This window comes from Hemiscyllium ocellatum, chromosome 45, assembly GCF_020745735.1.
Source record: "Hemiscyllium ocellatum isolate sHemOce1 chromosome 45, sHemOce1.pat.X.cur, whole genome shotgun sequence".
Classification (NCBI taxonomy): Eukaryota; Metazoa; Chordata; class Chondrichthyes; order Orectolobiformes; family Hemiscylliidae; genus Hemiscyllium; species Hemiscyllium ocellatum.
In genome coordinates, this window is record NC_083445.1 from 766,278 (window position 1) to 790,251 (window position 23,974).

The 23,974-nt window shown below is 42.4% G+C and overlaps 1 protein-coding gene across 1 annotated transcript in view; it reads right to left on the reverse strand.

The window, feature by feature from the left end:
- Nucleotides 1-23,974, reverse strand: part of LOC132835837 (uncharacterized) — a 51,666-nt gene that overhangs the window by 14,458 nt on the left and 13,234 nt on the right. Inside the window, exon 5 of the mRNA XM_060854934.1 lies at nt 12,665-12,763. Coding sequence (XP_060710917.1) covers nt 12,665-12,763 — 99 coding nt within the window. The remainder of the gene's footprint in view (nt 1-12,664; nt 12,764-23,974) is intronic.

The following is a 23,974-nucleotide window of genomic DNA, read 5'->3' on the forward strand; positions in this document are numbered from 1 at the left end:
CTTAAATAAGGGAGACTACAATAGAATGAGGAAGGACTTGGCTAAAGTAGTCTGGAAACAAACATTTTATGGTGGGACAGTTGACAAGCAGTGGAGGACTTTCAAAGCACTCAGCAAAAGTAGATCCCAATGAAAAGGAAGGACTGTAAGAAAAGGGGTAATCTGCCATGGGTGTCTAAGGAAACATGGGAGGCTATCAAATTGAAAGAGAAGGCATACAATGTGACCAAAACTAGCATGAAACTAGAAGATTGGGAAAACTTTAAAGGTCAACAGAAAGCCACAAAAAGAGGTATAAAGCAAAGTAAGATAGAACATGAGAAAAAACTAGCACAGAATATAAAGATAGATAATGAAAGTTTCCATAAATACATAAAAAGAAAAAGAGTGGCTAAAATAAATGTTGGTCCTTTAAAGGATGAGAAGAGGTATTTAGTTATGGGATATGATGAAAGGGCTGAGGCTTTGAACATGTATCGGTCTTCACAATGGAGGACACTAATAACATGCCAGTAATTGACAAAGAGATGAAGGTAGGTGAGGACCTGGAAACAATTATTATTATGAAAGAGGTAGTATTGGGTAAGCTAATAGAGCTAAGGATAGACAAGTCTCCTGGCCCTGATGGAATGCATCCCAGGGTACTAAAAGAAATGGCAGGTGAAATAGCAAGTGCACTGGTGGTAACTTTCCAAAATTCATTGGACTCTGGAACAGTCTCAGCAGATTGGAAAACAGCAATTGTGACGCCATTGTTTAAAAAGGAAGGTAGACAAAAGATAGGGAGCTATAGACCGGTTAGCTATAAGGAAGATGCTTGAGTCTATTATCAAGGAAGAAATATCTTGATAGAAATTGTCCTGTTGGGCAGACGCAGCATGGGTTCATGAAGGGCAGGACATTGTTTAACAACTCCTTTGGAATTCCTTGAAAACATTATGAGCAAGTTGGGCAACAGGGACCCAGTGGATATGGTGTACCTAGATTTCCAAAAGGCCTTTGACACGGTGCCGCACAAGAGGCTCATGCATAAATATAGATACATGGCATTACGGTGAAGTATTAGCATGGATAGAGGATTGGTTGCCTAACAGGAAGCAAAGAGTGGGGATAAATGAATGCTATTCTGGCTGGCAATTAGTGACGAGTAGTGTGCCTCAGGGATCGGTATTCAGTCTGCAATTATTCACAATTTGGATGATTTGGAGTTGGGAACCACATGTAGTGTGTCAAAGTTTGCAGATGACACGAAGACGAATGGCAGAGCAAAGTGTGCAGAGGACTGTGAAACTTTGCAGAGGAACACAGATACTTTGAGTGAGTGGGCAAAGGTCTGGCAGATGGAATACAATGTTGATAAATGTGAAGTCATCCAATTTGGTAACAGTAAAAAGAATTATTATTTGATTAGTAAAATGTTGCAGTATGCTGCTATGCAGAGGGACCTGGGTGTCCTTGCATATGAACCACAGAAGGTTGGTCTGCAGGTACAACAAATCATTGGGAAGGCAAATGGAATTTTGACTTTTATTGCTAAAGGGATTGAGGTTAAAGGCATGGAGGTTATATTGCAGCTGTAGAGGGTGCTGGTGCGGCCACACCTGGAGTACTCTATGCAGTTCTGGTCTCCTTACTTGAGAAAGGGTGTACTAGCATTGGAGGGGTTGCAGAGGAGGTTCATTAGGTTGATTCCGGAGTTGAGGGGGTTGGCTAATGAGGAGAGACTGAGTAGACTGGGATTATATTTACTGGAATTCAGAAGAATAAGGAGGAATCTTATAGAAACATAGAAAATTATAAAGGGAATAGCTAAGATAGAAGTAGAGAGGATTAGAGTGGTGCTGGAAAAGCACAGTAGTTCAGGCAGCATCTGAACTGCTGTGAAGTAGCATAGAATAAGTAACTAAGTAGCATAGAGTACAATAGGTGAATGGGGTGGGGATGAAGGTGATAGGTCGGAGAGGAGGGTGGAATGGATAGGTGAAAAGGAAGATAGGAAAGTAGGACAAGTCATGGGGATAGTGCTGAGCTGGAAGTTTGGAACTGGGGTGAGGTGGGGGAAGGGGAAATGAGGAAACTGGTGAAGTCCATATTGATGCCCGGGGTTGAAGTGTTCCAAGGCGGAAGATGAGGCGTTCTTCCTCCAGGCGTTGGATAGTGAGGGAGCGGTGGTGAAGGAGGCCCAGGACCTCCATGTCCTTGGCTGAATGGGAAGGGGAGTTGAAATGTTGGGCCACAGGGCGGTGTGGTTGATTGGTGCGGGTGTCCCAGAGATGTTCCCTAAAGCGCTCTGCTAGGAGGCGTCCAGTCTCCCCAGTGTAGATGAGACCGCATCGGGAGCAACGGACACAATAAATGATTTTGGTGGAAGTGCAGGTAAAACTTTGATGGATGTGGAAGGCTCCTTTGGGGCCTTGGATGGAGGTGAGGGAGGAGGTGTGGGATTCCTGCGGTGGCAGGGGAAGGTGCCAGGACGGGAGGGTGGATTGTTGGGGGGGGGGGGCGTGGACCTGACCAGGCGTGGACCTGACCAGATAGTCACGGAGGGAACTTTGCAGAAGGCAGAAATGGGTGGGAAAGAAATATATCCCAGGTGGTGGGGAGTGTTTAGAGGTGGCGGAAATGTCGTCGGATGATTTGGTTTATGCAAAGGTTGGTAGGGTGGAAGGTGAGCACCAAGGGGGTTCTGACGACATCCAATGACATTTCAGCCACCTCCAAACGTCCTACCTGCCTATCTTCCTTTCCACCTATCCACTCCACCCTCCTCTCTGATCTATCACCTTCATCCCCACCCCCATTCACCCACTGTACTCTTTGCTACCTCCTCCCTGACCTATCGCCTTATTCCCACCCCCATTCACCTATTGTACTCTATGCTACTTTCTCCCCACCCCACCCTCCTCTCATTTATCTCTCCACACTTCAGGTACTCTGCCTGTATTCCTGATGAAGGGCTTTTGCCCAAAGCGTCGATTTTCCTGCTCCTTGGATGCTGCCTGAACGGCTGTGCTTTTCCAGCACCACTCTAATCCAGAATCTGGTTTCCAGCATCTGCAGTCATTGGATTTACCGAGAAGTAGAGAGGATATTTCCACTGGCGGGTGAAATTAGGACAAGAGGGCACAGCCTCTAAATTAGAGGGAGCAGATTTAGGACTGAATTGAGAAGGAACTTCTTTACCCAGAGGGTTGTAAATCTATGGAATTCCTTGCCCAATGAAGTTGGCGCTACTTCAGTAAACGTTTTTAAAGCTAAGATAGATTTTTTTTGAACAATAAAGGAATTAAGAGATATGGTGAGAGCATTTTTGAGTGGATCTGAGTCCACGAAAAGATCAGCCATGATCTTGTTGAATGGTGGAGCAGGCTTGAAGGGACAGACAGGCTACTCCTCCTTCTAGTTCTTATGTCCTTAATTCTTTCCTCTTCACCCAGAATCTTAACAATTTGTGGTATCCATCTGCAACCAAAGTAACATGGGGAATCTCACCCAAAGCCTGACCATAACATCAAGAACAAAATTGCTTAGATTAGTACAACCTTGGATCAATCTCCATCAAAGTCAAAGGTCCAAGTGCAATCTTGTATAATTACTTTTTGCACTGTTTCCAACGTGCTCAAGTGTGCAATTATCTTATCCAAAGAATTTTTAGAGTCAGATAAGGTACAGGCAGTGACCGCTTATTACATACAAATTGGGATCTTCTGACTCAACACTCTGATGCCATGTTAATGCAAAATTGCAATGTTCCCAATCCAGTGAGTAAAATCTTGCAAGTTGATCTTTCAGAGCCACTGAAGCACTATGGTACATTGTAAAGATTTATAAAGTAATTAGGCCTTCCACATCACCTCTTTGTGACATTTATTAACACATCATTTCTGCAGTAAATTTAACCTGCTTGTCAAGTTTGCAACTAGAACCGGTGTCATCTGGATGATAGAATATTTGGAAGAGAAGCAGCATGTGTTCTTTTTCTTGAGTAACAATCAGCCTCACAACAGCAGACGTTGTGCCTGTTATCGGATCGTAGGAGTTGCTCATAAAAGGCTTTGACTGGTAAACATCATATCCTCTGCAATGTCTTCAACAGAAGTTTCTAACAATCTTCAGCAGTTGTGGATTTATGATTTTTTTCCCCTTTTTTATATACAGATCATTTATGCAGCTCAGTTAGCATCGGTTATGGACAAGGGAGAAGATATGAATTTAATTTTGTTAATTTTTTTCCTCTTTTATCCACAGCAGATGTGTTTTTAATTTTTCTCTTCCTTCTCTCTTTTAAAGTAGGCTATGGCGTGTTTCCCTAAATCCATGTTTGTGAAGTACATTTGTTAAATGAGATACAACAAACTCACTTTATGGTTAAAATGAAAGGCAGCATTCAAGCAGTCAAATACTTTTGAAGCACATGCATGCAAATAAACGAACAAGGAAGAAAGAAGAGAAAAAGGAAAGAAAAGAGTTCACAATTAGGAATTGTTTAAAACATAAAGCTATGAACAATAATTCACTTTTTTTTTGGACTGAGTCTTGAAATTCATGGCGAGTCTTTTTCCATAGTCTGATCTTGAATAATCCTTTCTTGTAGTGGTTCAAGGTACAGCAGTGAGAATGGTTCAATTTAAAGGCACATGTAGGATTTCTTCCAGAAACCAGTTTTGGAGAGGTTGAGGAAGGCTCAGCCAACTATGGTCTTCTGTAGATAACTTTTTGCCAGCAATGAGATTAACAGAGGGCTGGCCTTTCCAAGACTAAAGGAAGGCAGATCAGAATTATATTTAAATTGTTTATGGAATACAGAAGTTTCAATCATGTGACAGGGTTCTTGCATGAGCCACCTGAATTAGCAAGATTGTTTCGATGTTTCTGGTTCTGATCATAGTTTGCTCAATTGAGGTGAATGGTGCCAAGTAATGCCACTCCAGACAAAATGAGTTAAATTAACCTACTTTATTCAGAAATAATTGGGAATCTATCTGGTCTGCTGTTTTTTTTTGTGTTGATTGATAGCAAGATGTTACAACTGAGACTACAGAAGCGCACTGTTATTCTAGTCTCACTCCCTATGGGTCACAACATAAAATAAAAATAAGTTTTTCTAGTTACCAGGGTGGCCTTCAATATTTTATCTACATCTAGTTTTAAATAAAAAAATCTATTAATCAGGTTTCTTCATATATGCAATTACTGATTTGTCAAAACAAAACCTACTCACTCATGATGCAACAACTGGTTAATACACAAAGTCAATAATGTAGGAGCATCAACTCTTATCTTTATATATACCTCAAATGCACACAAACAAACACATGCACATGCACACTCTTCACATTAAAATCTCAGGTTCAATGATGTCAAGTCTTGTTAAAGCCAAGATGCTGTACCACAATAGCACAGGAACAGAAATCACAAAAGATCAGACCTGCAGTAATGTGCAGTTTTGGTTTCCACATTTGAGGGAGGATAACCTTGCATTAGGGATGGTGCATTGAAGATTCATAGAAGGATTCACCCATGAAATGAGACTGATTAAAATGGATTTACATTCTCCTAAGCTTTGAAAAATAAAAGGTGATCTCACTGAAACAAGTAACATTCTGAAGGGGCTTGACAGGGTGGAAACAAAGAGGCTTTTTCCCTTGGCTGGGAATCTAGAACATGGAACACAACCTCTAAATAAAGGTTCTGTTATTTAGGACTAAGATCAGAAGAAATTTCTTCAAGGGTTTGTGAATCTTTGGAATTCTCTATTTTAAAGAGATTTGTATGTTCCATTGTTAAGTATATTTTTCTCTGCAGCTCTGCGGGTCACACTGTCTATGTCAGACTTCAATATATTTAACACAAAAGCAAAGTATTTTGGATTGACAGCACCTGCAGTATTTTGCTTTCATGTATAAATAAACAAAGTCTTTTCCCTGGGGTGGGGACCAGAACTTGAGGGCATAGGTTTAGGATGAGAGGAGAAAGATACAAAAGAGACTTAAGGGGCAACCTTTTCACACAGAGTATGGTATGTGTGTGGAATGAGCTGCCAGAGGAAGGGTGGAGGAGGGTACAATTGCAACATTTAAAAGGCATCTGGATGGGTATATGAATAGGAAGGGTTTGGAGGGATATGGGCCAGGTGCTGGCAGGTGGGACTAGAATGGGTTGGGATATCTGGTTCGACATGCACGAGTTGGACCGAAGGGTCTATTTCTCTATGACTCTATGTTGAGTAAATTTGAGTCAAGATAGACAGCATTTTGGTCTCTCAATGAAGCAAGGTATAGGAAGTGAGGCATCCAATCAACCATGAACATATTAATTATACAATAAGCTTGAGGCATTTATGGTCTCCTCTTGTTCATATTTCTTATAAGAACAGAAGAATGCTCCTAAAATAAGTTTCTCACAATTTGAAAATAGGAACTGCAGCAATAGCATAGGTTAAGGACTTTGCAAATAAATGCACGCACCTGTCGCTTAGAAATAATATTATATCTACACCTAAGATTGCCCAATTTTGAAAGTTTTGAAACTTGTGACTCATCTTAGACTGCACTTCACAGCTTTAAGTTTAGCACAAACAAAAGGTAACAAATGGCAGCATGATTTATTTTTGTCAGCACTACCTGTCAATAATGAGCTTTTTCATGTTGTACTCATCACCGAGTGGGTGTTATTCTACATAAGTGGCAAAGAGGCATTCAGCTGTAAGCAGTAAATATCTGCAAACACTATTGTTAACTCGGTGTATGGAGGACATTGCTTAAATGGCTTCTTCACATATTAACATTTCAGAAGCTATGTACCTTTCTTCTCTATTACTAACTCTAATTTATACTATTACCATCTTTGTCTAACCTACTTTCTCATTGTTGCTTAAGCACACATCACCATCATTGCCATTGCACGTTATCCTTCCTCCCACATCTGCAACAACTCAAGCTCTTTTTCATATTCCAGCTCGTTTACTTTTTTTCTGTTTATGCAGTCTAATTTGATTTAAGGCTTCAGGTAGAAACATTTTTGCTGGATTTTCCAGAACGTCCATCATCACAGAATTCTTTGAATACTTTCAGTGAACCATTGAGGAGTGTAATTATCCTCTTAGTGATGAACTGTAAAAGAATTGGTACCTCAATTACAGCTCTGCAAAAAAAAGTACAACTGTGCATGGATGGAGGCTTTGGATGCAGCACTCCTTAATTAGGAAAGAGGACCAAGTTAACTTTTCCTTGCCTCGTCAACTTGGCATGTCTGAGATCAGATAATAAAGATCGAGTGAACTTGGTATCTTCACAATATATTCAACACCAACTACCTTAAGAGCCACAGACAGTACTTAATTTGATTCCGTGGCAAAGGTCTGCAGAATAAATTATCTTTAACTTGTTTTCTTCAGCAACTCCACAATGATAATCACCAACAGTAAATAATGCACTATTTTCTGTAGTATTGAGCTACATAAATCACAGGCTGGAATTTTAAAAGGTGGTAAGATTAAGACATTGAACAGGCAGGATTTGAGAATTACAGTCCTGAAGATTATCTTGAGACATTGATGCTGATGGAACAGCACGCAATTTTCAAACAGCTGATGAAGGGAAACAATGGGGAACTTGTTCATCTCCAACTAATGCTCCCTTAAGCTCCTTAAGGAGTTTATTAGGAGCCTGTCAGATACAAAATTTAATTTTTCAATTTATTTCACCCAAAGGTCTGATAAATATTACTGCACAGCTGTTGAGTCCTGCATGGACCAATCAACTTTCATTTGTCTTTGCAATTTATGTGTGCCTTCTGGGACCTGGTTCTGACAGTGCAAATGCTGAACTTTAATTTTCTTTCAAGCTGCCTTCCACCCCCATCAAATAGTACTGAGTGGCCTGTTCTCTTCAGCAAGACTGCAAATCCCACAGCGTAGCTGCTACATGCCTTGCACTTCTAACGGGGTGCTGAACTTGTCTCTTTGCAGACTGGCCAACACTCTGAAGTTTGGGGCAGATTGTTGGGTTCCTGACCCCAATTTGAAAATGCAGCCCTGCATGTCTCAAGGTCATTTATCCTGCATTGAGAGTTACAATTTAACAATTAGACTAGCTGAAAATGGGCTGAATCTCACAGTTCTTTTGCTGTGTCAGTTTTGTCAAGTTTTATAGAGAGTTTTTCTATGTTTCTTACCTTTTTTCTACCAAATGCTCTTCACTAACAACCTACCCTACTTCAAGGTGACCCCAATCTGTCCCCATTCTACCACTTGGTATACTCAGAATAAATTGCCGCTGTTGGGATTTCCAGTAATGGATCTGCATCCCTGGTGCCATATGGAGGCCCTGATACCAGACCCTGCCAGCCTGGTGCAAAGTTGTCAACTGGTTCAATGCAGTGTTAGCCATCTGGAGGAAATCACAACATTGTAAGAAGATATTCTGCATTCTTTTGGCATAACTGCCACCATCTTCTCTCCAATACCCCACATTCATTCACTCTCTGCTCTTTCATCCACCTCCCATCAAGGCTCACACTCTAACACTTTGACTATTGCCTGCAAGATCTTCCCTCATTTGCTGTCACCAGTAACTCTACATATAGATCAGAGATAGTGGAGGGAATATGTGCCTGGCATCTGAAGAGGTAGGGGAGGCCCTAAATGAGTTTCTTGCTTCAGTATGCACTAGAGAGAAGGATCTTGTCGATAGTGTGAGCACACCATAGATGAGGTTAGTCGGCATGAACAGATCGATATTATGAAAGTGGATGTGCTGGAAATTCTAGGAAGCATCAAGATAGATAATTCCCCTGGGCCAGACCAGATATATCCAAGGATACTAAGGGAAGCAAGGAATGAGACTGCTGTGCCTCTCCAAGGGAATAGTACCAGATGATTGGAAGGAGGCGAAGAAAGGGACTAGGAAAATCCCTGGGAATTACAAACCAGTCAGGTCTATGTCTGTGGTGAGCAAGCTATTGTAAAGAATTCTAAGAGATAGGATTTATGAGTATTTGGAAAAACATAATTTTATTAAAGATAGTCAGCTAGGCTTTGTGAGGGACAGGTCATGCCTCTTATTGAGTTCTCTGAGGATGTGACAAAATACACTGATGAAGGTAGAACAGTGGATGTGGTGCATATGGATTTCAGTAAGGCATTTAAACAAAGAACAAAGAAAATTTACAGCCCAGGAACAGGCCCTTTGTCCCTCCAAGCCTGAGCCGATCCAAATGTACTGTCTGAACCTGTCGGTCAATTCCTAGGCATCTGTATCCCTCTGCTCCCCACCTAGTTAGCACCTTCCATACCAGGCAACATCCTCGTAAACCTTCTCTGCACCCTCTCCAAAGCGTCCACATTCATTGGTAATGTGGCGACCAGAACTGTACACAGTATTCTAAATATGGCCGAACCAATGTCTTGTACAATTTTAACATGACTTGCCAGCTCTTATACTCAATACCCCATCCAGTGAAGGCAAGCATATTATATGCTTTCTTGACAACTCTAACCACCTGTGCAGCAACCTTCAGGGTACAATGGACCTGCAATCCCAGGCCTCTCTGCCCATCAACTATTCCGATGGCTCTTCCATTCATTGTATAATTCGCTCTAGACTTAGTCTTGCCTAAATGCATCACTTCACATTTGTCTGGATTGAAAACCATCTGCCACTTTCCACCCAACTCTCCAGTCTACCTATATCCTCCTATATTCTCTGACAGTCCCTTATGCTTTCTGCTACTCCACCAATCTTCGTGTTATCTGCAATCTAAGGTTCCCCACAGTAGACTCATTCAGAAAGTTAGGAGGTATGGGGTACAGGGAAGTTTGGCTGTCCGGATACAGAAATGACTGGCCGAAAGAAGACAACAAGTGGTAGTGCAAGGAAAGTATTCTGCCTGGAGGTCCGTGACCACTGATATCAGGGATCTGTTCTTGGGCCTCTGCTCTTTGTAGTTTTTATAAATGACTTGGATGAAGAAGTGGAAGGGTGGGTTAGAAAGTTTGCCGATGACATGTGTTGTTGATAGTGTTGAGGGCTGTTGCAGGCTACAATAAAACATTGACAGGGCGAGCTGGGCTGAGAAGTGGCAGATGGAGTTCAACCTGGATAAATGCAAAGTGGATCATTTTGGAAGGTCGAATTTGAATGGCCAGGACTCTTGGCAGTGTGGAAGAACAGAGTCGAGAGTGTGGTGCTGGAAAAGCACAGCTGAGCAGGCATCAACCAAGGAGCAGGAGAGTCAACATTTTGGGCATAAGCCCTTCATCAGGAATCGTCGACTCTCCTGCTTCTTGGATGTTGCCTGACCTGCTGTGCTTTTCCAGCACAACACTCTCGACTCCAGTCTCCAACATCTGCAGTCTTCACTTTCTACCAGTGTGGAAGAACAGCAGGATCTTGGGGTCCATGTACATAGATTCCTCAAAGCTGCCACCCAAGTTGACAGGGTTGTTAAGAAGGCATATGAGGTTTTGGTTTTCATTAACAGGGGATATGAGTTTAAGTGCTGCGAGGTTTTGCTGCAGCTCTATAAAACCCTGGTTAGACCACACTTGGAATATTGTGTCTAGTTCTGGTTGCCTCATTATAGGAATTATGTCAATCCTTTAGCGAGGGTGCAAAGGGGATTTACCAGAATGCTGCCTGGATTGGAGGGCTTGTCTTATATAGAGAGGTTGACTGAGCTAGGGGTTTTCACACCGGAGAGAAGAAGGAAGAGAGTTGACTTGATAGATGTGTACAAAATAATGAGAGACATTGACAGAGTAGATAGCCAAAGACCTTTTCCCAGGGCGGAAATGGCTGTCACGAGGGATCATAATTTTAAGGTGATTGGAAGAAGGTATAGAGGAGATGTCAGAGGTAGGTTCTTTACACAGGAAGTGCAGGTGCAATACCAACGGGGGTAGTAGAGTCAGAGACATTAAGGACAGTTAAGCGACTGCTGGATAAGTACATGGATGGCAGTAAATTGAGGGGTGTGTAGATTAGGTTGATCTCAAATTAAGATAAATGCTCGGCACAACATCATGGACTAAAGAGCCTGTACCATGCTTTACTGTTATATGCACTCTGGGGTATCTGTTCTGTCCCTCAGGATACTCCTGTCCACACCAAGAGTAACCCATTTTCATCTCCTTTAACACCTACCTCTCTCTCTCTCTCTCTCTCTCTTTCTCATTTCAGGAGGAAAACAGCCAACAAGTCAGCAAGAGTCAAGATAGGTGATGGGTTGTTAGACATTTGACTGCTCACTCCGTATGAAGAGAAGAATCTTTATGCCTCAATCTGGTAACTGACTATCCAAGACCCTGGGCTGGTATCAGAAACTGCCCTTGATTTACTGTGCTGACCCCCACTGAAGACTGCTGACAACTATGACAAACTCTTGGATTTCCATCTGTGCTAAGAAATATAGAAGGACTGAGAACCTGGTATCTTTGGCTGAGGATCAAGGCAAAACAAGCAGGATGCTGTGAGCATTCAGGCACACTCAAAGTGGCAGAACACTAACGGAGGGCATGTCTTTGAGCACAAAGTATCTTTGCTGCAACATTACAATGAAAATTGTCATTGAGTTGTGGTGCAGCATTGAATGCAAAAGCATACTGTAAGTATACAGTAAATACTGCCAATGTTCATAGACATGCATGTGAGGCCAATATCTATTTATGCATGTGCCCCTTTTGTAGGTGCCTTGTGACCAAAATGAAGCTCCTTTGGAGAAAGCAGCGAGCTGAAGTTGCCAAGTACCCGTTCTGAATTCCATGTTGAGAATTCTGTGTTCAATTTGCTTGTAGCAGGTGGTATGATATTAAAGAAGCAAAATCTGCAGTTAGGAAGGTCATTGAAAAGTAATAATGCCACTTAATAGGCACCCAACTGCTGCCTAGAGAGACTGTTGCCTCAACACCCTGAACTTAATCAAAAGATGCAGTAAGATGTTCCCAACACTGCACTGAAATAGGATCAATGAACTTCTCACTCTGACCTACATTGTTCAAGCTTAAATAAGATTCCACCCAATGTTTCTATACTGGGTGCTAGTGATCCAGTAAAACAAGCTTTTTTTTTATGGTTAGGAACCTACAATCTTCCGTTGTAGCTGGGCTCAGAAAATGACAAAAAAGTCAGGGGTCCTGCAACTGACCACTATGCAGTATGTAAAAATGCATACGCTTGGTTAATAAACTGAACTGAGAAGAAAAGCAAGCTAATCTCTGATATACTCTATAATGACTCATTAGGTTCAGAAATAAAGATAAGCACTAACATGAGAGTTTAAAGACTCCAATATCTATGGAACAGCATCCCAGTAAAGGTCAACACCTTCAGGTAAAAAATGCATATTAAAATCTCGTTATGAGTAACATTAAATGTCTTTAGGACCATTTTTCCCATTCAGTAATAAAGACAATCATTTATTTTAATTTTTTTCTAAAATCCATAATGTTGTTTCTTATCCTATCTAAGGAGTACTCCAACAGCCATTCCTCAATTCGGATTTGGAGAAAGGCAATTTAGTCATTGTTTCTTTCTGCTTCCTGGGTCAGAATCACTTTGCATCAAATGTACTGAATTGCTCAGGCCAGCACAACAAAATCAAGACTATCAATTTTTAATGTCACATTATTTCAGTTTAATTATTTAGAGAAAATTGCTTTTCAAACCTTGATATATATGTGGAGTGACTCCAAATGAAGATTCAGGAATGATAACTTCTCTGGATCCGTCTCTGATAACTTCCTCTTCACCATGATTGACAGGATCTAAAATTATATATTTTAGGATTATCATCTGAACTTTTGTGCAATTTACAATACTTTTCTCCCCTATTTTCCTCTTTTATCTAGAAACTCAAGTGACTTCTAAGTATTGAGACACTTTGTTATTAAGGTCTTTCACAGATACGTGTTAAGTTTTATCCCTTTGAGCTGAAAATGTGTTGCTGGTTAAAGCGCAGCAGGTCAGGCAGCATCCAAGGAACAGGAAATTCGACGTTTCGGGCACAAGCCCTTCATCAGGAATTCTTCTGGAAAAAAGGCCTGAACCGTTCCCATCCACCACCAACCTTCTCTGCTTGGCCAAGCTCGTCCTCACGTTCAGCAACACATTTTCAGCTCTGGTCTCCAGCATCTGCAGACCTCACTTTTTACTCGAAGAATTTATCCCTTTGAGCCCTACCTCAATGTATTTTGGGCATTACATTATGTTGAACTCTTTTTTTTCCATGGCCTCCATGCCATTTCTTTGGGCCAACTCTTCTCCCCATCCCACAGACACCATCACTCGTTTCTGACACTCTCCCTTCACCTGGACCTCTCCCTCTGGCCTTTTACCTGTACTCAACTGGTTCATCAAGAACTGTCAACGTGACACAGGTCCCCTTATTTTCTTTACCTTCCCCCAACCACCCACTTGAACTCATCTCCCTCTCAACTGACTGCACTCTGCGCTCTCAAATTCAATTCTGACTTTGTCATCAAGCCTGCCAACAAGGGTGGTGTTGTGTTGTCTGCTTTAGTGACCTCTATATTGTGAAGGATTAGTGCTAGCTCAGGGACACCCCTTCCAATCTCCCTCTGCACCTTAACTCCACCATTGAGCATCAGTTATTGTGTTCACCAACTGCCAAAAACCTCCTCTCATCTGGGGATCTCCCTCACAGACAGCTTTATAGCTCAAAGTTCCCTAACCTCACAAAGACTGCTTCTGCCTTCTCCTTAAAATAAACAACCAGGTCTGTTTCTGCCTGTTCCTGACCCATCTTCTTCCTATCTCAACTATTTTTTTAATCCTCTTGACAGGTCCCTTCCCACTTAAAGCTACAATTCTTCTGATGCTTTATGTTAGTTTCAAAATTTCCAGTTCATGGATCTCTGCCTCTTCCTTTTCAGCATGGACGTGCAATCCTATTCACGTCAGGATGGTCTCAGGGCTCTCCAATTCTTCTGGAAAAAAGGCCTGAACCGTTCCCATCCACCACCAACCTTCTCTGCCTGGCCAAGCTAGTCCTCACTTTCAACAACTTCTCGTTTAACTCCTCTGACTTTCTTCAGATAAAGATGTGGCCATGAGCCACATCAGTTATGCCCATCTCTTTCTGGGATAAGTGCAACATGGCTTGATCCAATCTTACTCGGTTTTCACCACACAATTCTTTCTCCAGTTCAGAGATGGTATGAACCAGAGAAAGGTGCTGTTTCACTCTCTCATTTGGAACTGGAAATTTCACTTCCAATTTCCACCCAGCACCTGATGACAGACCTTCACTTGGTCCATCTTGAATTCCTCCCTTCCCTTTCTCGACGTCAGTTTCCATTTCTAGGGATAGGCGGGCCACCATTATCCACTACAAACCCACTGAATCCCACAGTTACCTTGACTATACATCCTCACACTCTGCTTCCTGTAATGACTTCACTCCATTCTCCCAGGTTCTCCATTTCCATTGCATCTGTTCTGATGATGCCACCTTTCACGGGGGGGGGCACAGAAATGTCCATCTTTTGCCACCACTGTGGTCAAAGGGCTGTTAACCATGTTTGACCCATCTCCCACACTTCTACCCTCACCCGTTCTCTTCCCTTCACAACAATGATAACGTTCCATTTGGGAACCCTGCAATCTCTTGGATTCAACATCGAGTTCAACTTTACAGCCTGATTCCTTCCTTTCATGGTTTTTACTCACTTGTCTCCAGTTATTTGCTCACCCTTTCCCTTCCCATTTGTGCCCCTCCCAGAAAAAAATTTAAGATTGAGCATAAATCCCACATTTTCCTAACAACCTTAACTACAAACAGCTTTAATGACAAGTCGTTGGACTCAGAACATTAACTCTGCTTTCTTCCCACAGATGCTACCTGATCTGCTGAGTTTCTCAAGCAATTTCTGTTTTACATTTCTAGCATCTGCAGTCTGTTTTATTTTTAATGTGTTAGGCCATATCTGCTTAACTGCTGCCTCGATACCTTTTGCAGTGAATTACAGTAGAATTGTCACTTCTATTTAGCTGCCTAATCAAAATTCAACTACAATAATTGCAATTTACCAAGTAACAAATTAGGCTCCTAATTTCTGTAAGACACAACTTGTTCAATAATGCAAATCTGTAGGTCATATAATTTAAGATTATACTTTATGTAAGATTCAACTATGCCAAAACACTGCAAACCTTTACATAAAAAGAATGATTTATTGAAGTGCAGTGTGATGGTACCATATCAAAGGTGATTGTGGAAAATAAAAGTTTATAATGTTAGGGGCAGCCAATTGGTTGATTAGAAAAATAAATTAAATGAAAAAGCATCTCCACTGATAATAAATGAATGCCAGTTACATCCCTGTGAGAATGGAGAGTATGTGTAGTGTAGTTTTGCTACCTTATGGTGTAGATCTGAGACAGTTATAGCAAGGAAGCTGAAATTGTCTAGCTAATTATACATGTATATATAGAATATATATACACGTATATAAAAATGTTGTTCACTGTCCTTAATTCTTTGTATTTCATAGAGCCATACAGCAAGTCAACAACTCACCGAGATTGCTTAGTTTGAAGATGATAGGAGGGATACGCTATTAGGTACAGATGTATAGCTTGCTTGCATTTGATAAAAACAGAAAATGCTGGAAACTCAGAAGCATCTGACAGCACCTGTGGACAGGGACAGAGATAATTTTTCAGGTTGATGACCCTGAACTTTAGCATGTTTCCACCATTCACTGTTTTTATATCAGTTTTACAGCATATAGTGTTTTTATTAAGGGCTTTTACATTTGCCTCTACGCTCTAGCTGCACTGTCACCCTGCAATGTCTCTATAATGAAGAAAATGCAGTGTGAAATTTCTATCCATTAGTGTGGTGCATATGACTCAACAGACCATAGGACTATAATCTCAGAAATGAAAGACTCAGAGGTTGCATGGAATCCGTTCCTGGAAATGCACAAATTGACACATTTTCTCCTGTTCTATACTCGGGGTTTCCCAGGTCATTAGTAGTTTACAGACTTTGATGAATAGCCGATCCATAAGTGTGGCACAGAAATTCATGGGGTCCTGGATGACGTGGGCTATGATGAGAAATCTGGGAGAATCATGTGAGAAGTCAGTCAAGATCTTTCTTAATGTCAGAAGCAACTCATTGCATTTTCAGTTCCAGATGGTGAGATGTCTGTTAACAGCGATTATTGCTTGTTGTCATCATCATTAATTGCAAATTTGTCTCATTGACATGCAGCTCCCTATTCCCAAAAGGAGACTAAACGTCAACAATTCCCGAGATTAAAGTTGAGAAAGTACCTGGTGACTTCAGCTTGTCACTTGTTCCAAAGGACTATAATCTTGGACACCTGGCAACAAAAATTCTGTGGGTACTCCATGACACCTGCTGCAACCACCTTATTCATGGAAGCTAGCACCCAACACTTGACAATCTTTCTGGACCCTCATGGCATGACCATACATCAACACTTTAAAACTGCACTTCAGGGTGCAGTGGCAACTAGCACTGCAATACTGCCACAAGGACACTTTGCATACAGGGACACAAACCCAGCTCACAGATTGGACCAGGGTGCATCTTAAGGTTGTCCACTTGCTTTCTTAGTGCTCCCTCACCTAAACCCTATCTGGATGCTCACAGCATCCCTGCCTTTCCTTGTCTCATGTCCTTTAACTGCTCAGCTACAGATACCAGGCTCATAATATTTCTGTTTTGCCTTGCTGTATAGCACAGCAAGGAAGATTTGCATGGTTGTCAGTAATCCTCAGTCAAGGTAGAGATCTTCTGTCAGTGGCATCCTGGCACACTAAGCAGACTCCAAGATCAACTCAGAGAAAGTGAGGACTGCAGATGCTGGAGATCAGAGATGAAGAGTGTAATGTTGCAAAAGCAAAACCAGTCGGGCAGCATCTGAGGAGCAGAAGAATCGACGTTTCGAGCATTAACTCCTGATGAAGAGCTTATGCTCAAAACATCGATTCTCCTGCTCCTCGGATGCTGCCTGGCCAGCTGCGCTTTTCCAGACTCCAATATCAGTCCAGTGTCTTGGGCACAGTCAGTTGGCCACTTGGGGCAGTCAGGATCAGATCCTTCTTTGCAAAGGGAGTAAGAGCAGAATATAAGGCAGCCCACCACCAGTCTTGCCTCCTTCTGCCCCATTGTGGGCTGTTTTTCTCAGGAACGATTGAAAAGGATAGATTTAATCAGACGTAACCGGGTTGCAATGCTACTACTGCTAGTGGGGTGGAGAAGTGGCAACTGAGCAGACACAGCTGAGGCCATTCAGGATTAGGAGGGCATTCAGATGTGTTAGAGTGAGTGAGGGAAGATGTTGCATGTAATAGCAAGTGTATAGTCACTGACCATTTTCCTTCACTGTTGTGTATTTCTCCAGCTGAATGAAATTTCAATGACCCAAGCAGCAGTTTCAGACCAGACTAGCAGGATCTGATGACATGACCTCCACTGCCAGTCCTGGGGGAAGAGGATATCCCTACTCTGCACTACCTCATCCAAGTAGCTGGCTACAAAGAAGACTATCGATTTCCTCTCATCTGCCACATTTGGAGCAAATGTCACAATCATACACGGCATCTCCGGACTGACAGTGCATGTCTGGGTGCACAATGGCCTTTTCAAAGATAGTGTGTATGCCAAAGATGCTAGTCTATTTCATCTTGGTATGGACAGTTCTTCAGGCAACAGTAAGTGATAGAAACAGGCTAACCTCAGATATAGGGACTCCATTGTGATGGGGATTCCACTGTGATGAGATAGGTAATTGATAGTTCAGTTTGGGACAATAGAATGAGATAACTCTCTTAGCATCATGGAAAGAATTCCTCAATGAAATTGACGCATAGCCAGTAGAAAAGTAAGATTCAGCCCACAAACTTACTTTCACTTTCTGTTAATATTAATAATTGGGATTAATTTGGCATTCAAGTCCAGTAGTAATTCTAAAAAGTAATTTGGATTCAGCCACTATATTAACTTAACAATACCTGTCAATGTGATTGGTATTATCTGTATTTTCATTGAGTTTTAAAGTACACATATGGGTGCAATAACTGCTGAGTCACTCGAGCTTCACAAATGCAGAAACATTCACACCTGGAAACTATAATTTAAATTAACAATTTTCTGGTAAAGTTTTTTTTAAACAGTGCCTTTTAAGGGTACAATTAAGAGTCATAGAGATATTCATTTAAACTAGATTGGGAGGGGGATGGGATCCTCAACAGCAGGGAGGCAAATGCGAGGATCCAAAGAGATGAAATAATCAGAAATAGTATGTTGAAGACACAGGTCAGGCTGGAACATGACAGGAAGCAAGGTATGCCTGTTGAATTAAATTTCATTAATTTCAATGCAAGCAGGCTGACAGGTAAGGCCGATAAAGTCAGGGCATGGATCAGAATTTGGGACTGGGAAATTACAGCCATAACAACAACATGACTAAGGAAGGGTCGAGACTGGCAGCTTAATGTGCCAGGGTACAGGTGTTTTAGGTGGGACAGAGGTGGTGGAAGGAGGGAAGGGGGACTTGCATTTTTGGTTAAGGCAAGTATCACAGCAGTAATCAGAGATTAAATAACTGAAGGATCATCCAGTGAGGCTTGTGGGTGGAACTAAGATATAAGATGGGAATGGTGACGTTATTGGGGTTGTACTTTAGGCCCTCAAATAGTCAACGGGAATGAGAGGAACAAATATGCAGGGAGACTGGGAAGACTTGCAGGAGCAATAGGGTTGTCATGGTACAGGATTTTAATTTTCCTAACATAGACTGGGACTGCTAGAACAATAAGGGCTTAGATGGGGTGAAATTTGTTTACTGCGCTCAGAAAGGTTTCCTCAAGCAGTATATAGAGAGTCCTACTTGGGAAGAGGCAAAATTCCACCTACTCTTGGGAAATAGGGCAGGACAGATGACAGAGATGACAGTGGGGGAGCACTTTGGGACCAGTGTCCATAGTTCTATTAATTTTAAAATGGTTATGGAGAGGGTCAAAACTGGCCCACAGGTTCAAGTCCTAAATTGTGGCAAGGTGATTTTTGATGGAATTAAATAAGAGCTTGCAGGGGTTGATTGGAATAGTTTGTTTGCAGGCAAAGGCAAAGGCAAAGGTCTCCGGCAAGTGGGAGACCTTTAAAAGTGAGATAGCTAGAGTTCAAGGTCTGTATGTTCCTGTGGGGGTGAAGGGCAAAGTTGGCAGGAATAGGGAACCCTAGATGACAAGAGATATTTAGGTTTTGACCAGAAAAAGGAGTCATGGCTAAGGTACAGGCACCTGGGATCAAGGATATCCCTGGAGATCTATAGGGAATACAGGAGGTTACTGAATAAGGAAATCAGGAGGATGAAACGGAGCACGGGATAGCCTTGACTGAGAAGATTAGGGTGAACCCAAACTGGTACTTTAAGTATATTAATGGAAAAAGAATAACTAGAGAAAGAAGAGGGCCCTTCAAGGACCAAAGTGGATATGTATGAGAAGAAGCGCTGGAGATGGGAGAGGTTCTCAATGAATATTCCTCCTCTGAGTTTACCACGGAAAAAGACATTAAAACTTGGGAACTTAGGGAAGTTAGTGGTGATATCTTGGAGATAGTCCATATCACAGTAGAGGCATTTGGATGGGTATAAGAATAGGAAGGGTTTGGAGGGATATGGGCCGGGTGCTGGCAGGTGAGACTAGATTAGGTTGGGATATCTGGTCGGCATGGACGGGTTTGACCGAAGGGTCTGTTTCCATGCTGTACATCTCTATGACTCTACATTGGATGTATTAGAATGTATGAAGGTGGATAAATCTCCTGGTCCTGACCAGATATATCGAAGAACACTATAAAAGGCTAGAGAAGAAACGGCAACAGCTCTGGCTGATGTTTTTGCACCATCGTTAGCCATGGGTGAAGTCCCAGAAGATTGGAGGGTAGTCAGTGTTGTCCCACGACGTTGGTGAGGCCACACTTGGAGTATTCTGTTCAGCTTTGGTCACTTTGTTATAGGATGGATGTTATTAAACTGGAAAGAGTGCAGAAGAAATTTATAAGGATATTGCCTGGACTCAATGGTTTGAGTTATATGGAGAGACTGGACAAATTAGGATTTTTTTCTTTCAAGCGTAGGAGACTGATGGGGGACCTTTTGAGGTGTATAAGATCATGAGAAGCATCGATAGGGTTAATGTACTGTCTTTCTCCCACGGTCAGGGAATCGAGGAAGGCGATGGCCTAGTGGTATTATCGCTTGGCTATTAAGCCAGAAACCCTGAATAATGTGCTAGGGACCTGAGTTTGTATCCTGCCATGGCAGATGGTGAAATTTAAATTCTATTTTTAAAAATCTGAAATTAAGAGTCAACTGATGACCATGAAACCACTGTTAATTGTCAGAAAAACCCATCTGGTTCACTAACATCGTTTAGGGAAGGAAGTCTTCCATCCTTATTACATATGACTCCAGAGCCACAGCAACTTAGTTGACTCTCAACTGCCCTCTGAAATGGCCCAGCAAGCCACTCAGTCATATCAATCGCTAGAAAGTCACAACAAAGAAATGAAACCAGAATGACCACCTGGCATCATCCTTGGAACCGGAAAAGACAACGGCAAAAACTCAGTCAGCCCTGTCGATCATGCAAAGTCCTCCTTAGCAACATCCAGGGGCTAGTGTCGCCTCACAGACACGTCAAGCAACAGCCTGACATAGTCATTCTTAGGGAATCATACCTTACAGATAACACCCTACAAACCACCATTACCATCCCTGGATATGTCCTGTCCCACCAGCAGGACAGACCCAGCAGAGGTAATGGCAAGTGGTATACAGTCGGGAGGGAGTTGCCCTGGAAGACTTTGATATCAACTCTGGACTCCAAGAAGTCTCACGGCTTCAAGTTAAGGAACCCTCTTATTGGTTATCAAGCACTGTCCTCCTTCAGCTGATGAATCAGTATTCCTCCATGTTGAACAACGCTTGGATGAAGCACTAAGGTGGCAAGGGTGCAAAGTGTACTCTGGGTTGGGGATTTCAATGTCCACCAACAAGAGTGGCTCAGCAGCAGCATTACTGATCGATGTGATTGGGTCCTAAAGGATATAGTTGCTAGACTGGGTCTGCAGTAGGTGGTGAAGGAACCAACAACACGGAAAAACATACTTGACTTCATCCGGCTGGAGAAAAATCTGAACATGACTGTATAGGTAAAAGTGACCATTGCACTGTCCTTGTGGAGACAAAGTCTGCCTTCACATTGAGAATAACCTCCATGTTGTGTGGCACTATCACCATGCTAAATGGGACAGACTTTGAGCTGATCTAGCAGCTCATCGCTGGGTATCCATTAAGCGCAGTGGGCCATCACAGCAGCAGAACTGTTCTCCAGCACAACCTGCAAAATCATGGCCTCCACTCAACCATTACCATCAACCCTAGTAAAATGGAGAATGCAGGAGGGCATGCGAGGAGCAGCATCAGGCATACCTAAAAATGAGGTGTCAACCTGGTGAAGCTACCAAACTGGACAACAAGTGTACCAAACGGCATAAACAATAAGTCATAGACAGAGCTAAGCGATCCCACAACAAACAGATCAGATCTAAGCTCTGCAGTCCTTCCACACCCAGTCATGAACAGTCATGGACAATTAAACAACTCACTGGACGAGGAGACTCCATAAAAATCCTCATCCTCAATGATGGAGGAGCCCAGCACATCAGTGCAAAAGATAAGGCGGATACAGTCGCAACAGCCTGTAGTCAGGAGTGCCAGGTAGTTGATCCATCTCAGACTCCTCCAGTGGTACCGAGCATCAGAGAGTCATACCTATCACAAAGGAAAATGGTTGTGGTTGTGGAGTGTCAGTCATCTCACCTCCTGGATATCTCTGCAGGAGTCCCTCAGGATAGTGTCCTAGGCCCAACAATCTTCAGTTGCTTCCTCAATGACCTTCCCTCTGTCATAAGATCAGAAGTGGGGATGTTCGCCAATGTTCAGCACCATTCGCAACTCCTAGATATTGAAGCAGTCCGTGCTCAAATACAACACGATCTGGACAACATCCAGGTTTGGGCTGACAAGTGGCAAATAACATTTGCGCCACACAAATGCCAGACAATTACCATCACCAATAAGAGACACTCTAAATACCGCCCCTTGACATTCAATGATATTACCATCACTGAATCCCCCACTGTCAACATCCTTGGGATTACCATTAACCAAAACTCAACTGGACTCACCACATAAACACTGGCTACAAGAGCAGGTCAGAGATGAGGGATACTGTGGCAAGTAACTCACTCCTGACACCCCAGGAATACTCCTCTCTTTCCTGGATGGGTGCAGCTCCAACAACACTCAAGAAGCTTGATATCATCCAGGTCAAAGCAACCCGCTTGATTGGCATCACATCTACAAACATTCAATTCCTCCACCACTGGCGCTCAGGAGCCACAATGTGTACTATCTATCAGATGCACTGCAGAAATTCACCAAAGATCCTTAGACACCTAGGACCTCTTCCACTCAGAAGGACAAGGGCAACTTGGGAACACCACCACCTGCAAGTTCCCCTCGAGGCTACTCACCATCCTGACTTGGAAATATACTGCCATTCCTTCACAGTCGTCAGGTCAAAAATCCTGGAATTCCCTCCTTACCAACATTGTGGGTCAATCCACAGCAAGTGGACTGCAGCGATTCAAATAGGCAGCTCACCACCACCATCTCAAGGGTAAACAGGGATGGGTTATCAATAATGCCCAAATCCCACAAATGAACAAGAAAAAAAAATCAAGGGCTAGAGGGCATCAGTTTAAGGTTAGAGGGGAAAGAATAAAAGGGAACCTGATGGGTAACTTTTTTTTACACAGAGCATGGTATACATATGAAATGAACTGCCAGTGGAGGTGATTAAGATGGATATGTTAACATTTAAAGGCATTTGAACAAATACACGGATAGGAAAGGATTAGAAGGATATGGGCTAAGTGTAGGGAAATGGGGTTAGCGTGGACGGACATTTTGTTCGGCTTTAGAACAGTTTGGGCTAAAGGGCCTGTCTCCATGCTGTAGGACTCTATGGCACTATGACTCGAAGTGCTGCCCTGATTTGCTTTTCCAAAATGCAGCACCTCATGTTTATCTAAATTAAATTCCATCTGCAACTCCTCAGCCCTTTGGCCCATCTGATCAAGATCACTGTCCACTATGCCACCAATTTTGGTGTCATCTGCAAAATGATACAGAGCAGAGACACCTGGCCACATCTATACATAAGTTATTAAAGGTGGAAAGACAGATAGAGATAGCTGATAATAAAACATACAGTATTCAAGGCGATATTACTAAGGGCATAGAATATAAGACAGTTATGCTGAGCTTATATATGATACTAGTTAGGCTTCAGCTCGAGTACTGTGCACATTTCTGGGTTCCTCAGTTTGGAAAGACGTGAATACATTGGAGAGAGTTCATAAAACCATTATCACAATGGTTCTGGAATTAAGAAATTTCAGTTAGATTAGAAATGTTGGGATTGCTTTCCATGGAAAGAAGGCTAAGAGGATAGCTGATGGTAGATGGATGATTTTAAGTAGAAACAGTACGGGGGCGGCATTGCGGCTCAGTAGTTAGCACTGTTGCTTCACAGTGCCAGGGACCCGGGTTCAATTCCAGCCTTGAACAACTATCTGTGTGGAGTTTGTACATTCTCCCTGTGTCTGCGTGGGTTTTCTCTGGGTGCTCTGGTTTCCTCCCACAATCCAAAAATGTGCATGCTAAATTGTCCATAGTGTTCAGGGATGTGAAGATTAGGTGCATTAGTTGAGTAAATGTAGAGTAATAGGGTAGAATGGGTCTGGGTGGGTTACTTATAGGAAGGTCGGTGTGGACTTGTTGGGCCAAAGGGCATGTTTCCACACTATAGAGATTCTAATTCTAAATGGCTGAACCCTTAGG